Raw genomic sequence first — 19,511 nt, 5'->3', positions numbered from 1 at the left:
TTGTAGTCGCCGACTATAGTCGGCGCCTATAACACTACTCAAAGGTCATGGGAGTGTCCAGCTCCGGTTAATCGATCCTGACCTTCGTAAACGGGCTTGATGGACTGCCCGGTCGGGGCCGTTCCTAGGTATATCTGTTTAATTTTGTCGTTCATGTCGGCTTCCTTGCCTTCAAACTCGTTTTTCAGCAGTTCGAGTGTGCAGTTCGCGACTGTTTTGGTTTCTCCTGGGTCGATCATACTTCGAATAATGTGCCATGCTTTCTTTGTAGTCAACGTGCCCCGAAACAAGTCGCTAAACTGACGCCAGTTGCTGTCGCTTAGCTTTTGCGAGTAATCATTAGCTTCCTGTGCTAGCTGGGCTATGCGAAATCTAAGTTTGCGATTAAGCTTCTGCCCTTTCATCTTTTTGTGAGACCTCTCTGGGCTTCCCAGAGAAGGAAGAGGTGACCGTCCGCAGCTGGAGCTTCTGTTGTCGTTTCAATCGTTTTCGTGACCCCAGCGTGGATACCTCTGATCCGCTTGGTCCGGTCTCTCTCGTCTGTTATGCTTCCGATCGTTTTCTCTTCTTCGTGGCATTTAGTCCAGTTGGATGGCCATGAACGTGAGGCCCGGGGAGGTCTTCTTGGACACGTTGTTCCCGATTCGCGTAGGAAGATCCGGTTGGGTTAGTTGGGAAAGACCGTAGCGCTCTATGACGTCCGCTAAAGGCTCATTCACACTAGGTCAATACGACACCAATTTCAGTCTGCCGACTGCCGGCGACAGCCGTAAAAACGCTGTAAAAAACGCTGTCGCCGACAGTCGACAGACCGGAATCGTGTCGTGTTGACCTAGTGTTAATGAGCCTTAACAAGATGCCCTTTCTTGGGATTGTCTCTACTCTAGCCCCAATTTGAGTGCTGTGCGTTGTCTCCCGACAATATTAATATGTCCCTACCTTGAGCTAGTCGCATCGCGGTGGCCACCACGTTTTCGAAATCCTACTCTCTGGGCAACTATAAATGTTGACAATAATTGTTTTAGGCTTGCCTATTTTCTGCGGCCAAATCGTGATTATGTGGTGCTGAATAGCACACCCCCTCAAAGAAATAATAATTATTATTGTGTACGTCACGGGCAACCGCATTATGGAACTTCAATAGCCACCGTTAAGCCATATGGTTGCACTGCCTCGGCAAAGGGCCAGGAACGCTCCGATTACCTGCAGACGTTGACGTGTGCGGTGCCGAGTCACACGAAATCTCGCGAGATAGCGTGCTTGTCACACTGTGCAAGAAACGCCGTCACCCCGTATACCGCAGTGCGTCTGCGGTGTCGCGCAAAATATCGAGCAAGTGATCTAGATCTCGTAGGGCGGTAGGGCCACAGTAGCGAAACTGTCTCCGAGATCAGGTGGCGCGCGCGCCCCCGATTCCGGCGGCCTGTGTGCTGGCAGACCACTTTTTACCAGATGGCGATTCCACCTTATAAATTGGTAACGACACCTAGAACCTATCCAAAATGACCGAAAGAAAAACTAGTACGCCAATTTAAGAAGCAATTGCCAGCTTCAACTAGCTAGGAATGTGGTAAATCGTAGTGGCATGCCATAGTGCATCTGGCGACTAAAGTGCTGGGGCTAAACATTTGGTCGAGCCGGACGTGCATACTTAGAGCTTAATAACTTGGTATAGCGAAATCGGACTCAGTCAAGTCAGTGAAGCATGGTAATACGATTTACCTGGATGCTTATGACAATGCCTTTGGGGAATAACATCTGGCAGTAATCTAGTGGTTAACCTTAGCAGCGTGATACATGGCTCATAAATTGCTGTGGAATATGCAGTCTCCTTTTCTCATGCAGACAGACTTGGGTGGTGAATAAAGGGAAAATCAGACATCCACCCGTTCGTAGCAAATGCTACAAAGGAAACCCAAACGGGTTCCTCGAAAGAAAAGTCTCATAGTTGAAGAAAAATTCGTCCTCGTCCGGGAGTCGAACCCGGGACCACCGCCTTTCCGGGGCAGCGGGTGGTGTATTGCAAAAAAAAAAAAAAAATCTTGCATGCATCTCTAACAACTGCTACTGTGCAGCATGTGCCACTGACGTCTCAGGGTGCACGGATTATTAGAACAAAGCCTTTCATTGCATTTTTTAACGTTCCTCCAGACACCTCCAGCCTCGCAGTTCTTTTGTTACATTGGTATCAATTACATGCAGCAGATACTGCCTATGGTTGTCAAGCTGTCCATGGGAACTTACTGTACAGGAAATGTCCAGCATCAAAACTGTCACAAACCCCTTCATTTTGCGCAACTGAGAATTATGAGCTACTGAAGCCAAGAATAGCTTTTCCCAAGTTGGCATTCGCTTTGGGGAATGATATCTGGAAGTCATGCATTGTTCTTTAAATAAATTAATTGCATCAAAAGAATACAGTGATCCCAAAATATTCATTTATTAGCAGCAGGAATTCCAAAGGCACTTTGCTGAGGCTTGGCAAACAGCATTCATTAGATGACAGAGTTGCCATAAAACCAGCAGTTCAAGAGCACTTGTACAATTATAACAATATGTGTGTATATACAGGATGTTTCAGCTAACTTTAGCCAGAGCTTTAAAATATGCCGTTGCACTCTAAGACTACACTACCAAATGAATGTTGCTCACTTTCGTACGTAGTGTGTCACGCTATCTTTTTATTTTGCTTAATTAGATCATTAGTCAAGATTGATTAACCAACTTCTGAAGCAATAAAGCTAAGAACGACATTCCAATTAGAAAGTTGTAGAGTGGTTGGCAAAACGTCTGAATTAAGTTTCTGTCTTTCTATCTATTAAGTATTAGTGTTTTTCGGCTTACTGCGGATGCCCGCGAAATACACACACACAAAAAAAAACACCACGTGACATGCCCGCTTACGCATTGTGATTGCACTGCTCCCAAGCGTTCCGCGCACAAACGAAGATGGCATTTAGCCAAGTGTGCTGCCGCTGCGTCTGCTTATCGTTAGCATGAACCGTCGCGAGGAAAGCACATCGCTGGCGTAAATCACACAACCAACGCCTTCGTCACTGCCCTGTCGCCTTTTAAGTGGCCGCACGCCCTGCTGGATGCTATGTTCGTTTGTACGCGGACAGTTTGGGAGCGATGCAATCACGGCGCGCAAGCGGGTATGTCACGTGGTATTTTTTTTTATTTTCCAGGCGTCCACAGTAGGCTGAAAAATGCTAAAACTTTAAATAGAGAGTTAGAAACTGTCTAATTGGACGTTTTGCAAAGCGCAACTTTTTAATTGGAATTTTCGGCCTAACTTCGTTGCTTCACAAGTTGGTTAATTAATCTTGACTAATCATCTAATTAAGCAAAATACAAAAATAGCATGACACACTACATACTGATGTGAGACACATGCATTTGGTAGCGTCGTCTTAGAGTGCATTGGCATATTTTAAAGCTCTGGCTAAAGTCAGCTGAAACAGCCTGTAAAAATATATATATACATAATTTGAACATGACTTGTCATAGTAAACACACATAAAAATCTCAACATACCTTAAAACTTTCTTTATAGAGGAAAAAAGTTCCTGCCCCAAAAACAATCTGGAAGACAGCATAGACGAAACTAAAACTGCAATTGTATTACGGCATTTCACCACCATTTTATACATAAAAACAGTCTCCCCAATAAATAATGTTATATACAATTCTCACAAACACATTTTTGTCTTGTTAAGATAACAAAAACACATACACTAACATATACACATGCCAAGATATTTGAAGGAAGTTCTTGGAGCATAACTACAGTGGCTCAATTCAGTTCTTTACTGTGACACAACTTACAGCATAAAGGGGCACTAAAGAAAAAAAACTAACTCAGGCTAAAATTGTAGCTTGCTCTCATGGCATAAACAATATGCGACATTTCCTAAGACGCGAGCCAGAGCAAGTGGGCAAAAGGTGCCATTAAACTAGGATGGGGGCAATACCACTGTCAAATTTCTTCCAACAGCTTCAAATAGTAATTCAGACCCTTTTTTTTTTCCACCTATGCACTTTGCAGCCTTTGGCACCTGCTGTTTTGCCAACATCTCTCATGGCACAGCCCATTGCTTTTGCAAGTTTGTTTTTTTCCTTCCCCACAACACTGCATAAGTGTGTTGGCCAGGGGCATGTCAAGATCCATGCCAAAGAGTGGTTTCTTATACTTTTCTTATTTTTATACTTTAGACAATGCTACAAGGAAAAGCACAGAATAGAAAGAGAGGTGGTAAAGAGAATTCAAGCAGGACAGAAGAATAGGAAGGACATTTTGGGAGCTCTATTTCAACAAGGTTAAAGGAGCAAGCTTACAACCAAATCATACAACCAACAATGCTGTAGCAAGTAAAATGATTTCAGCAAAGAATGTTAATTCTCATAACATTGCAAGTGGCTGAAATAAGGATGAGAAGGGAACATCACTACACTGGGAAGAAAACAAGGACAAAAACTTGGCAAGAGGAACTGAGGTCTTCCTAAAGAAAGGTCCTGTGAAAATGCTGATAAATGCCTAAAGCATTAAGAACCAGAGGAAACACTGAATGATTGAGAGAAATAGAAGCAAGTAATGTAACACAGAAACCCCCTACATGATTATGATAGAGTTGACAGAACCTACGTCCCCAATAAAATATGGTGTCATTGTTCACAGCTCTGGTGACATGGCAGTTTGTGTCGATCTTGACACAGATTTGTGGCATTTACATGCAAAATTTATAAAGTTCAGTTTTTGGTAGATGCTTCTAGACTTACCTGATTAAAGGGATGCCAAAGGCTTAACAGGAAGGTTGTTCTTTTGGAAATTTCTTAGCAGAAGGCAATTTATTAGCATAGAAAGTTGCAATTGAAGCCAAACTATCCTTTCTGAATTTGTGATGCAACCAAGCTAAAGCAGCAATGTCATATTGTATAGTGTCAACATATTGTGGAACACTCTCCACTAGTTTTGTGCCTTTTTTCTGCAGTTAAATCCCCCCAGAACTGTCAGGGTCAATTTTATTTTATTTTCTAATGGTCTGCAATTATCCAATATATTAACAATAGCTAGACACAGCCAACCACTAAGAGCATTTATAAAACTGATGTGTACTACTGCAGACATATAGAGGAACACCTGAAAGCACAAATGTGAGCAGTGCACTGGTGGCGAGTCTGCGATAGTCATTTCAATGAAAACGTCTAGGAATTTTATTGCAATCACTGGTTACCTTGAACACTTTGAGAACTACACTAGTGCATTACAAACAATTAAACTGTCAGGATAATGCACCAGCACTGCTGTTCCCAGATGTCTCTCCTGACATCCTGGTATATGCCTGCCACTAAAATGTTTCCACTGTGTTAGACTTCCTTACTGCAACCATCTACCTGTGACATAACAAGGAGCTACTCCAGCAACTTGAAAGTGGCATTAACCCCATTCTTTTGCTTCACATTCCATTCTGGCATACTGAAATCCTGTTTTCAATAATGTGTCCTATTTGCCTTTTCTAAATACCTATTCACAAAACTAGCATGACTCCACATTTTCCTTCAGTGCCCCCTATTGCTTATAGCAGTAAACATGAAGACTGCAATATATGTTTCCTTAATCAAGCGAGCAGCTTCAAAGCTGGTCACCATGTATGTCTTAGTATCTGCCACACTCATAAAATTTTGTGCAGTTTATATAAGGAAATTGGGTGATAAAGATGATATATCTACAGCAGCCTTTTTACATGTTATTTAACATGGAAAAACAGAAAAGGAAAGGGATGCTAGTAGACTGCAAGAAGGAATAACGGCATGGCTATGACATTGTAAAGCTTACTGATAAGGTAAACTCTCACAATGCATACTTGTTAGCTTTTAGCGAGATTTGACAGACATCAAATAAAATAAAGCAGTGTTGCTTTACAATGTTGATGTCATGACAGGAGCATAGAAGAGACTTGCTCAGAAACTGCTTGCTTGGTCAACGAGCACATTTCAAATCACACTAACTTTCCAGGGCAGATGCCACTTCATGCTTCCTATACCAGTTCCTCAACAGCAGTGCCATATCTATATCAGTTATGTTGGCTATGGTGAAGGTGCAGGGTGGGACAAAGATGCACAGCCTATCTACAGTATTCAGGCAGATTAAATGTACAGACACAATACCTACCAGTGGAGTCAAAAGGCAAAGGAACATGTCAAAACAAGGTAGCTGGGCACAGGGGATAAAAGTAATAGACACAGCATTAGACAAATAATTGTTCAATTCAAATAATAAATAGGAACCACAAAATACTTTGTACTGAAACATTTTACATCATAGATGTAAGTGTGTGTTCAGTATATTAGCAGATATCCTAAATAAAAGTGGTCACAAATGTGCAGGGAGTTATTAAACACATCATGCAAGTCGCACAGTTCACACAAAAGCACCTTCTCAACTATATAGATAAGAAACAATGGAACTACCAGAGCTACACAATGTTCCAATTCAACCTATTATTGGCTCATGTTAGGACAATTTGAGCTCTGAAACAAACAAGTTTGAAGAACACCAATTATTTTACTACAGTCCGAAAAGATCCCAGCTTCTGTTAACCAGTACAGTGGTGGCTAAATTGGTGAACTGTCTATTCTCTCCCATTAACATTGGAAAAGCCAGAAGGAAGTCTCCCTTATAAAAATGTTGTAGAGAAACAGAGTAAAGCAAAGGCAGTAGTTCATGAACTATAGCTTCATGCATATAACACAGCTCCCAAGTTTCAGAAGGCTGTGCATTTACATTAGAAGCAAATGTCCAATTAACCAATGTACGCAAATGCCTAGCAGAGAAAAGTGTGGTGCAATTTGCTTTTTGATTTATAATGAAAGTGCTGCTGAAAGCTGCTTGAAAAACACAGTGAAAAACAAAATTCTATCGGCGATGGCCTGACAGCTTATAAGGCAAGATACACAAGTTACTGGAGACACAGTGCAATACATTAAAGGGGCCCCAAAGCAAAGTGCCGAGTCAGGCTAGGCCAAGTGCACTGCTCTTTTGCTATTCTGTCTACAAAAATGTGCTACAAGAAAGAAGTCATGAATGATTAAGAAAATCTTGATTGAAGGCTGAATTTATTTTTCTTAATTTCTCTGGAAAAAAATAATAATAGCAGCAATTATTTCATTGCTTCATGCCAGGAATTTCATAGTCTTCTCACACGTTTGTGTGCTTTCTATACAGGACAAAACTGCAAAGGTTTCCAGGTTGAAATTTGTTCTACTTGTTGATTCAATGAAATTAAGTTTTTACAAATAATCTAGCTTCATGAAAGACCTCCCTAGGTGTCACAGGTTTACACAGACTGTGGCACCTTGGGAAGTCGTTTGGAGCATGAAGGTAGTGTTACCATTCATCTTTTGCTGTAACATAATTTTACACAAACCAAACCTCTGCTCCGAGTTCGATCAACCTATGTGCTACTTCTGTAGTACAGCTTATAAATCGAGCTAGAACTAATGTTTTGTGTCAATGTACCTTTAAGTGCACTTCATAGCACACAAAGGAAGAGGACCTAGTATGCATGGATAAGGGCTATAGCTCTCTGGTCCAGGTTTGTGAGTAAAAAGTAATGCATTTGTTACATTGACGAGCCTTCGGCTTATTACTGTGTTTGCATCCTCATATAGAAAATATAACAAAACACACATGACGTATTCTCAAGGCTTAAAGAACTAGATACTGGCAGCACCCATCAGAGGCACCTTAGCAAGAAATACATAGTACTATATAGTTAAGAAATACAGGCTTAAAGCAGTATGTGTCATAAGCTCCAAGTTAGTAATGGAACTTGCATGCATTTTTTCTTGTCACCAGAGTGAGTACAAGTTGTCGAACTCGTGAATTTAGGCTGCAGAAATGTTTACACGTAAGTGAGATTGCAGTGCACTCTTGATGCAAGAAACAAATGGTATTCTGGTGATAACGAATAAAGAAGAAAAGCCTACTAATAAACAAAAACATTTCCCTTTGACAGCAGGTGTGACGAGGTGGGTTTGCTTTCATGGCATTGCAGATGCTATGCTGAACATGCAACACAGCACGTGTAAAATATGGAAACCGTAAGACAGATGAAGAGGTGCAGGAAAATATCTCAAGGCACTAATGAGTAACATTTACACAGTCGGGACTCATAACATACGGGGGCCTTAGCTATAGGTCATTGAATACAACATTCCATGAATTACTTGCACACAGCACAAAAGCAACGCTGGGGTTGAACGCAAGGACTCAAATTTCAGAATTATTTTCTCGCCTAAAACAAAAATTGTTCAGATTAAACTTTCAGAAATCAATGCCAATGAATGGTACTGTGCAACTTGCTATTTTGCATATCTTTACTACGACCACTTCACTATGTAACTGACGGCTGAATATGCCTCAAAAAGCAAATTTTCTCAAGTTTGGAATATTCTTGTTTACACCCGTTATGTATTTTGATCTATGAAACATTTTCATCGGCTTCTTCACCTTCTGGACAACTTACAGAAATAGCTGGAATGACTACTGTAAGAACATCAAATTTCATTAAAAATTTCAAATTTCCACCTTTTTGTACTGTCTTCCATGTTTTATATTCAATCAAAAATTTAACAAAATCAGTTCAAGTTCATATATACATATAAAAAAAAAACTCTTTTATATGTATGAAAAAAATTTCAGTTATTGGTAAAAATGCTTATTTTGTGCATTTTTTTTGTTAGACTAGGTTTTGCGACCGCTTGCAAATTTAAGATGGCGGCCACAGTGTGAAAAATTTTTTCACCAAAAGCAAACGGGGTTAATGTTTGTCACAGTGACACAATAAGTCATGATTTTATTTTTAAGAAATCAAAGATGGTCGAGCACCAAGTCTGGATCAGTTGCCGTGGAATGACCCTAAAGCCTGTTTGTAATTAAAATAGTAAGAACTGAAATAGTAAGGTTTCCGGTATGTAAAATAGTAAAAAAAAAAATATGTACACAGCTTTAGTGCTAACAATATGCAAATAACCTGCAGAAGTGACATGAGGCAAGCTAAAGCTCGTAGTCTGTGTTGATATAAAGGCATTAATATTGGCAGGCTATTATTAATGGCATCATACCAAAAACATAAAGATGGCTTTTATGATGACAGAAAGGATCTTTCGATCAGATCTAAGTTTCAGAGGGCAGTTGCCTTTAACCTCTCTTTTAGATGACAATATTATCTCATAAAACTGAACACCTGAAACACTAATGTCAGAGTGGTTTCTTTTGGCATAAATAATTGTAATTTCCTGTAGTAAGAGCATTACTAGATATAATGTGAGCTTCAAAGCATGGCTCCAGTTTGAGATAGTCTTGCAGCTGGACAGCTACTGCTTTCAGACTTCCATAAGTTCGACTATGGCCAATTAGATTTTTCAGTTAATTCAATAATGACTGAAAGTCCCAGCCGGTACCCATGCATTTCTATGGGCCGAACTTCTGTTATTCAATCCCAAAACCGGCCTTTGCCAGATAATTCAAACTTGACCAGTCAGCACCCATGTGCTTGGCCCTTATGGTAACCCCAATAGTGACTCCTTTAGCAGCAACGTCTATCTCGGCGGACCTTAGGGGACAGTCAGGACATTGAACATGCATCACATCCCGTGGAAAATGCCTATTTTTGCCCTTCTCTAGGAATATTTCCAAGCAATGACCATAGCTCACAATGTCCGACTACGGTTTTTACTCTATTATAACATGCATGCTTCTTTTTTTGTTTTGGGCCAGAAATTGGCTGCACGGTGCAATCGGATACAAAACCAAAATCGCCTTTGTGGCATTTGTATGCTTTACCGCATAACAGATGAATAGCGGCGAAGCTGACTTTAAATAACAGTGTGGTAAAGTTGACTTTAGGAAACGGCTGCCATGGTTCTAACACATGCCATATTTTCTGGTGTACAAGTAGAGTTTTTTTAGGAACTTTTCGTTCATACTTCTTATAGAACGGTGCAACTTATATACGTTTTCTATTTCTTTAGTTCTTTTTTTTTTTAAGAAACTGACGTAAAAATTGTATTGGATGCTATGGCCACGCGAAGCGCGCTGGGTTGACATTCTCTGGCTGTTGCTACAGGTTGTGTGCCCGCTATGGAGGTACCGGGTTCTTCTCGTGATCGGGTTACCGAGAGCTGTGTGAGAAGGACGGAGCAGCAACGCAAGCGGCTGCAGGCTGACCGCGAGTACAGACTCCGAAATTGTAGAATCTGCAGACTGCTTTCAAGATACGGCGCGTGCTGCAGCGCAAACTACGCTTTCGCATGCTTTCACTTGCACATGCAGCATACGGCGCGCGGGGACGATGTAGACTTTATGTGCAACATCACGGCGACCACGACGGCAGAAATGCACCTGGAGCGAACCTGCGTTCACGATTTGAAATGTCACTGTACTTCTTTTAATCGCTTAACGAATGAACAGGTGAGTCTTATACACAGATGCGACTTATATACGTTTTCTTTATATTTTTTGTGGGGGGAAAACTGCCATTTTGGGGGGGGGCTGCGACTTATACAAAGGTGCGATTATAGACCGGAAAATACAATTAGATCCTTGCCAGTTTTTCTCGCTGAACTATCAGTGCACATTAAATTTCTACTTTCTTTAGCAGCTTCAATGTTATTTCTACATAGGTGTTTTTACTTTGTGCCCATATAAAATGGGTGCGTGTTTTTTTTGGGGGTGTGCTAGTACCGGGCAAGTCTTGCCGAATGAACCAGCAGTGTATTTCGTTTTTTCTTTTTCCTGCATCTCATTTAACTCGACCCACTCGATAATTCGGTAAAGCCTACTGGCCCCATCAAGGTCGAATTAACGGAACTGTAGGAGGCTAATGTCAGGTTCTAAAGCGGCTAGTAAGAACAATAATATTGTAAGTTCACCTTGGATTCTGCTCAAACAGACTCCAGCGCAATGAAAATTTGGTGGGGGGCACAGGCATGAGCATTAGCTACAGCAAAAAGAAAGTTCCATGTACACATAGCATGCTTCGTACACTTTATGCTACAGAGCAAACTTTCAAGAAAAAAGAAATCCCACCTTGGAATGCATGAACAATCACTAACTTAAAAACTTTTGGTCTCCTTACAGCACGTTTTTCTATAATTCAGACTTCGCCTGCACAACTGTTTTTGTTATGATATGTTGCATGTGCCTCCTTGAAATTTAAAATAGCAAAGCCAGTAGTTTCTGGCCATGCCTAAACCTCAAGACAAGCCAGCCCTAGTGAAGCCAATGAGTTTTGAAATAAGTTCTGAAAAAAGGTCAGCATTGGCGATTTGTTGTGTGTGTTCTGCATGCACAGTGCTTGTTCCCTTACAAGTTAAATAGCAACACGGTGTCAGGTGACTTCACTGCCTGCTGTTATGAATTTTTCTCACTCAGAATTGTCAAGAAGCTTCAAATGACACCTACTCCACCCTCTATGTCACGTCGATTAGGGCAGTAATAATGTGAATGAAGTGCTGTGAAACGGCGACTCTAAAGAAACCTGCAATCATTTGCCTATTGGAGCACAGTCGACTTTTGTTCACGCTGCAAGGGGATGAAGAATTGGTGCATACACTGACTGTATTTTGACAAATGGATCGACAGCATGACAATGATCTAACTACTAGGCTTGTGTAAATATTCAATATTTTTGAATATTTCGTCAAATATTATGCTATTCTATATTTGTTACAGCTTGAATTTCAGTATTCAAAAGTTTTCTAAGCATTAAAAACAACTATTATGCACATTTTTCTGCATATAAGCTACAGCCACAAATACAACAACCCCAAAAGAAACAAAAATTTTTGCATATAGCCCACTGAAATAGTTACACGGAAATGTGTGCGATGCTGCCGTGAAACCACACCTTGAGGCAAAATTGGCACATCAATATAAAATTGATATGTGCACAAACCTAATAAATACTGACAGAACAGGTAGCACGTATGCGTATGTAGTACAGCAACATGTTGACAAGGTTTTCTGGCTGCTTGTGGAATAAAGACATTTGTTTTCGGAGAAATTCATGATTTAGAACTCTTGATTACTCAGACTTTCAGGCAGTCCCTGCCAATTCTAAATTATTAGTCGATGACTGCATTTGATGACTTCCTAAAATGCAACAGCAGGGCCAGAAACCAAGCAAAGAAACAAACGACAGCATTCCAAGACCTCACATGTACACAGCATTTTCTGCTGCTTCCGAAAATTGCGCTTGTTGACTGGAATTCCACGAGACAGCCCGTCCTTTATCACACGATTACATAACAACATAACAGTAACCAGTGCGCCTGCTTTTAACCGAATTCACTATCGTTACTTGCTGTTCTCTGTGACAGCAAGAAATACTAAATGGTAAAATCGGCCTTTGCTTCGTCTCATTTCATACTGAGTACAAAGTATCCGAGATTGCATGTGCGTGCACAATCTCGGAGGCCATGGAGTCATGAAAGTGGTTTGACTTCCAGACATCAGATGGCGCCAAGGCATTTACCACTGATGGCATGGAATTCATTTTTACTGGCGATGACGGCATGTCAAAACTACCATATTTACTTGCATAATGACCGCACTCGTGTAATGATCGCAACCCTGAATTTTGTCGTGGAAATTCAATTTTTTTTCTTTCCTTTGTAATGATCGCACCTCAAACTTGTCGCAGCGATATGTCGTGTGCCAAGTCTAACTAATGATGGTAGCGCTTACCATCTGTCGAATGCTGTTGAATGCTATGCGAACGACTCTTCAACACATATCAAGCACAGCACACACCAAACATTCTTAAGCAGATGCCCCATTTCATTCCTTTCATCACTTTCTACACTTCCATGAAAAGCTACAACCAAACCTGCCTTGGCTTTATTATTTGTAGGCTTTATAATGGTTGTGGTCAACAACAAAAAAGGCGCCTTTCAATTCCTCTCGTCTGCACTTGTGGGCACGCAACAAATCGCGAGCGGCAACGATAGTAACAACGTTTACACTGATATGTTAGAAGTGTACCCTATTCATATGCCTATGTTTGTAACAAAGCTAAGATATTCGCCCACGCTTACCGGAAACGCGCCGTATTAAGATAGTAGTGAAGACAAATGCCGCAGTTTTCGCAGCATGCCTGCCATGTGTTTCTACATCGCTGGCAGTTAAGTGCCACCATCTCTGTTTCCGTCCCCTCAAAGTGGACATGGCTACGTTACTGTCGCAAACTTGCCGATATTAGCGATATTATTCATTACTGACACAGAAGAAACTGTTTTAATGTACGCAATGCACACATGAGAAGAAAAAAAAAAAAAAACGCGCCAAATTGCATTTGGCACGTTTGGCTTGCTCCACAGGCCGCCATTTTCATTTTGGTGTCCTGCACTGTTACAGCGGCAGCTGCGTGTTTGTCGCCCTGTTGTCATAAAAAAAAAGATATATATATTTTTTTGCGGAAAATTTCCCCCGCGTAATGATCACATCCCTGAATTTGCGTCATTTTTTTTACAAAGAAGTGTGATCATTATGCGAGTAAATACAGTAGATCTAGTACTCTTTGGTTAAAACATTGGCCTTGTGGCACATTTGAGATATTTTTATGGCTATACGATTGTGTTTATTCAGACAACAATGAAAGCTTGTTACTAGCTTTTTTTTTCCCCGTGATGTCATGCCCATGTATGGTGTGCTGGTGTCTGTCTCGGTTTCTCGTCCCATTCTATGCACCATTTTTGATTTTATAAACGTAGATATAGTTCCACAGTGAGATGCGACAGTGCTACAGGGTTCTTCTGTTGCATCGTTGGCGCTTCAATATGATGTGCTTGTGGTTGACTCTTTCATGCGAGCTTCATGAGATAGCATAACAACCACAGAACTACATAATACAGGAACTATGAACACGAGAGAGTACAGTCAAGCAAGGACTGAACCTTTTGACCATCTGCCGCATCATTGCCAAGGGCAATGCCAATGAGTTATTTTTTATAAGAATAAAACATAACTGGACAAGTATCATTTTCTCCCATCTTATAATGCAATGCAATGATCTTTTTATTATTAGTGGTTGAGTACTAGCGAAAGAATTATAGTAAGGAGTTGCTATGTCATCAGGCTAGTACTAGAATGTCCTGTTACAGTCTCAAGTCGGCTTGTACATATGCCTCAATTCCTCGGTTACTAAGGTTTTCTTTTCAATAATATTGACACATTAGATGTTCTTGAGCAATAATCCATTATTTCAGTTTGACTTAATATTTCCCTTTCGTGTCCTTTAAACAGAGAAAAGTGCAAGTGCTAAAATAGAAGTGAAACATCACATTTAGACCTCACAAACTTGTAACCAAAGCACTCTTCCACAGAGAAGAGGGATCCGACTGACATAGAAAGCAATGTATAAACACTGTGGGCACATGGTTGAATGGCAAATATGGAATAAAAAAGAAAGCAACACTGCTTTTTAAAATTCAGAAAGAAACAACATGAAAAAGTGAACAGTTCTCGGCTAACCAGGGCAGTGCTTAGAAAATGAGTTCAACAATTGCAGGTTATGTTGGATCAACTTTTTTACTGTTGATGTGTGCCTTGATGTGTCTCTTGTACCTATTTTTAAAAATCTGACATGAAATATACATGTTGTGATGATAAACACTAATAAAAGGGCAGTGGAAAGGAAGTGAGTGACAGTAACTGTAACTATTTTTATACAATGGCAAAAGACACCAACTTACTTGCCAGCAAGTAGGAAAAATAATAACTAGAGTGCAACTTTAACATTACCATTTTAAATGTACACACTGGTCTTAAAAGTATGACACATTGTTTTTTTCCCGAGATGAGCATAGCCAGGCTTCTTTCTGACCAATGGCACAAAACACAGCTCTCTCTAAAAAATCATTAACGGGGCCCTGAGACACTTTTATAACTAATCATAAAATGGCATCACTATTAAATTATGTCACCTCATGAATCTCCTGCCGCAAAAATTTTTTTTATTCTTCAAGCACAAGAGAAGTTAGGCATAGTTACCAGACCGATCAACCGCTTTCTCTCTCCTTTCATTTCCACAAGCATCCTGGCAACTACAAAGGGATGATGGCAAGGGGGCACAAGGGACCAATGCCCCGCTGGCCGCTCTGAAATGTTTAATGCAAGACGGCTCGTGGCGGCACTCCGTGGAGGCCACAGTGTCTGTGCGATGCTTTTTATCTCGGAAACCATATGCAGCAAACATAGCAACGCCCAACTGTTGTTTTTACACTGGCAGTGCTAAAATTAAATGGCTTTTGTGTCTTTTTCAGACTCCAGACATATATATTTTTCATTTATTTAACTGAAATGAGCCCCAACTGCATTACTGAGAATGTTCTCACAATCATGAAATCAGCCAATAGCTGTTGTGGGTCCAGCTGCTTGCAATGCTGCATGACGACAACGCGGAAGTGAAAGCAAGTGATTTTTTCCAGCTTTTGACATGAGATTGTAAATTCCTTATTGCATTCAGTGCAATAATATCTAATTCACACGTTCACAGGAGCCTCATGAACAGATTAGCAACATTTTCTTACTATGCTTAAAAAGTGTTTCAGGGTCTCCTTATGCCCAGATTACATGTATGCTTGCCAATTCATGCCAGTGCACTTCTACATGTTTACGTGCCTGCATGCCTCGCAAGGAATGACAATCAGCATCTGCATAGGATACACGCCAGGCCTGATGTCAGACATCACTTTGTGTTGAGCTTAATGAAAATTTCATTAATTTGGCTTTCACGAGACCAAAAAAATATTCGAACTAACCGTATGTAGAATTATTGAGGGTATCAATAAATAAATAAATAGTTGCTTATTTTGTCAATGCGCTTTTGTTTATTGAATGAATCAGCAATACATATTTCTATTTCACACAAAAGCTGTGCGGAAGCTGTAGTTCTGTTCCCCTCATGACTGATTAGAGATTGCAGTGCTGAAGGCCTCGTAAGTGCCTTTGCAGTGCTGCCGCGGCATGCGCCTTTATCCCAGACGCGCTTTTCACAACCACATCCTAATTATTTTTTCACCAGTGAGCTGGCTGCCAACAGATCGTCCATCCATTGCTATGTAGCTGGAATTCTTCATCCTCAACAGCTGCCACAGTGTTTGTGACATTGCATGCACAACCATCACACTTAGTCAAAGCAAAACTACTGTTTGCCATAAGCTCTGCAGAAAAAACCACGGCCGCCATCGATGCAATCATGGATGGTGACCACGCAGGTTTGAAAGCACGCAGCTGACTCGTACAACGAGTATAATGAAACTACTGTTTGCTGCAACCACTGTGGACGAAACCGTGATCGTTATCAACATGATCATGGATGGCTAGTACCCCGTTATGAAGACACACGGACAATTCAGTGTTGTGTACTGCAATAAATGCAATAAAGGCTATAAAGGCACTAGTCGCGAAGCATTCCGGTGTTCCTGTCGTTCACATACAATGTCCGCTGATGACTAAGGCAATGTAACTCTGCTGCTTTGTTTTGGTTGGGTGCTAGTGCAGCTTTTGCTTTATCGTGGCGCTTCGCACTCACCAAGCTCAAAGAGTTGTACAATTTAACCCCTGTGCAGCTGAATATGTCCAAATTCGATTCCATTAAATAATGCATACATCTGCCGGGACCAGAGGACAAGTTATCTCATTTTCCAAATTAACGACAATCAAATTAGCGAGGTTTTACTAAATGCTTAACAAAGCCATAAAAATTCTTTTTCTGGAGTAGCAAAATCAATGCAGGGTAGCAAAATCAATGCAGGGAAGAAATCAGAAAGCGCATCCTCCCATGACATAATTTCAGCTGGCCTAGTAGCAGGCTGGTCTGCATCCCACGGCAGATACACAGATGCGATGGCTGCCATGTCGGGCCCTCTATCGGCGATACCGCAATGGGTGAGACACTGCTCAGACAACTGTGTCCTCAGATTAATCTCTGCTGGTCACATGGCTCAAGGCAACACAAGCCAGCGCAAGTGTCTATACCTTTTGATACAGATTCTCTGCCTCCACGAGCACCCCCCTCGCAGATGTGCAGATATGTGCTCACATTTACAAGCACCCCCCTTGTATATGTGAGCTTGCACAGGCCAGCAAACGTACGTGTAATCTGGGCTTCAAATTCCACAACCCCTTCTACTCCTTACGTGCATTGTAAATTAGACGGAGCGAAAAAAAAAAAAAATACATTTACAGCCAACCACAAAAGCTTTCGTAACATAGAAGTCACAAACAAGCAAAATTTTCCAACCAATTTGCAACTCAGTGTGGAAAACAGCACTGCTCTGTGGTGCGCACACAGGAAAGCCTACACAGTCCGTACAAGCACAGCTACATTGGCTGCAATAAAACCGCAATCCTATATATATATATATATATATATTTTTGCCGATCACATGATGCAAAGACTTTTGCAGTTAGGGGCATATAGCATCCTAGAAAGTAAAAAACTTCTTAACAAGATATAAACTACCACCCTTTTTGCAACATGGAATAAACCTTGCACTGTCCGCATACACAAGCACCTCTCATGCTGCTAGTCATGCCTATTCCTGTTTTTAATGATGCTATAGATGGAAGGACTCCCCTGGTGCGACAATGAAAATTGAATGAAATAAGGTATCTCAACATTGGGTGTGGACTGTAGCATGCCAAGCACATGCTTTTGAATGAAAAACAAAAGCCTAGGTGGTTGATATAAGCATGCACACAAAGCAGACTGTTTATGGATATGTCTGAAAAATAAGCTTCCAATGGCAAGAAGGTTCAACATGGCTAACAGCACAGATCAGTTATATGAACAGGATGCCTGCACTCAATGCCACGTTGAACGAAAACAAACTAAGTCTCCATTTCATACATAGCATGCAATGCTGTGAAGGCTAGCAAGACTTCTTGCTGCAGCTGCATTCGCACAAACAAATAGTTTGGTGCTTTCTACCAGCAATTAGGTGTGATTGTACTTTATTTAGGCTCAGTACTAAATGAAAAAAGCTTTATATCTTCAAAATGAACAAACTGTATTAGGTATATGGCTGTTAATAAGGTGTTTTAGATCAATTTGCACATCATTGTTTTCCTCTTCGGATTTTTCATCTGCACCCCATCACAGTGCCTCATGCACAGGCTCGCACTGGGATTGTGCGAACATGTGCAACCACGAAGCTTGATCCCAAAACACACGGAGTTATAAATTTTGATTAGTAAACTTGTTGCATAGCTTCCACAGCATTGCACACTACTAAATATTAAATGGAGTATAGCCCAGCTTCAAACTCTCATGCACTTCCAATGACCTTGCATATGTAGCTTTTTGAAATCACAACAGGCGCAAAAATTAAGACGAATAAATGTATGCGGATATTCAGCACAATTTTTTAAAGGAACAGTTCAAGAGTTGAATGGCTGGCGTAAGTTCTCATCATAAATCTGTACAACCTGAAAGCTGGGACCAATAATTATACAGTGCTTGCAAAATGGTGCCTGCTACAATTAACTGTAAACATCATATGAAGAGGCACACTGGTGTTCAGATATACATAAACGCATCAACTGCATCTTGCTTGCAGAAGCTTTGTAACCTTGAAAATACTATCTTCAAACTTGCACAATATATATAGTTTTGCATGACAAGAATGTCAAGGTGATGGAAGACAAGCAACCCTTCCTGTGGAATACACAGCTTTTCATGAGAACAAAAAGCTCCTTGGGTTGGTTGGTAACTCTGCATAGTGAAGAACCGCACCGCAAAAACGAAAGAAGCAAATAACGGTAGCACATGTCCGTTATTTGCCTTGTCTCATACTCTGACATGTTGTTTTCCAAAATGCTTGGCTCTGTGTGTGCATTATCTTTCGTCAAGTTTCAAGCCTCACGCAAGACTTCCCCTGTCAGTGAGCAACCTCCTTAGCATGTGACCGAGCCAAGGCGATGGACAAGCACTGTACCCACTGCTCAGTATTCTTGCTGTCCTTGGCCTTTAGCACGAACGTCTTGTCAGAAGTGAAGATCTCGAAGGCCTTGGGGATGTTGCGACCCCGGCTCCCAATCGGGCGAACACTTCTGATCTGGCTCACCTCAATGGGTTGCACTTCCTTGTCATCCTTCTGAGACACAACAAGAGATGCAGCCACAGATGAGAATAATGAGTGCGCAAACAGGGCAACGAAACAGCACTTCTACCTGGTGCAAAACCCTGCCGCAAAAGGTATCTGCTGATGTCAACTCTCTCTCTGCTGACCTGATCAATAATTTCTAGACTCAAAACGTAAATGGCCTAAATAAGCCAGCTGTGCTATTTCCCAGCTGCCCTTTATTTCTTTTCGGGGACTTTAATTTACCTGCTAGTAATTGGACTACTGACCTGCCAAGCCTCACGGTGAACTTGATGGAATGTTTGTCATTTTTAAATAGCTGTCTGGATTTCAACCTTAGGCAACTTGCATTTCAGCCT

The 19,511-nt window shown here is 41.1% G+C and overlaps 1 protein-coding gene across 1 annotated transcript in view; it reads right to left on the bottom strand.

Annotated features, from left to right (window-relative positions):
* Positions 1-2,416: 2,416 nt before the first annotated feature.
* The window catches only part of melt (ventricular zone expressed PH domain-containing protein melted), a 143,696-nt gene continuing 126,601 nt past the window's right edge, over positions 2,417-19,511 (bottom strand). The window contains exon 17 of the mRNA XM_050169736.3: positions 2,417-19,164. Within this exon, the coding sequence (XP_050025693.1) occupies positions 18,949-19,164 (216 nt within the window). The 3' untranslated portion in view covers positions 2,417-18,948. The remainder of the gene's footprint in view (positions 19,165-19,511) is intronic.

Source organism: Dermacentor andersoni, chromosome 3 (genome assembly GCF_023375885.2).
Source record: "Dermacentor andersoni chromosome 3, qqDerAnde1_hic_scaffold, whole genome shotgun sequence".
NCBI lineage: Eukaryota > Metazoa > Arthropoda > Arachnida > Ixodida > Ixodidae > Dermacentor > Dermacentor andersoni.
Note: the sequence above shows the minus strand (reverse complement) of the source record. Positions and strands in the feature narration are given on the sequence as shown.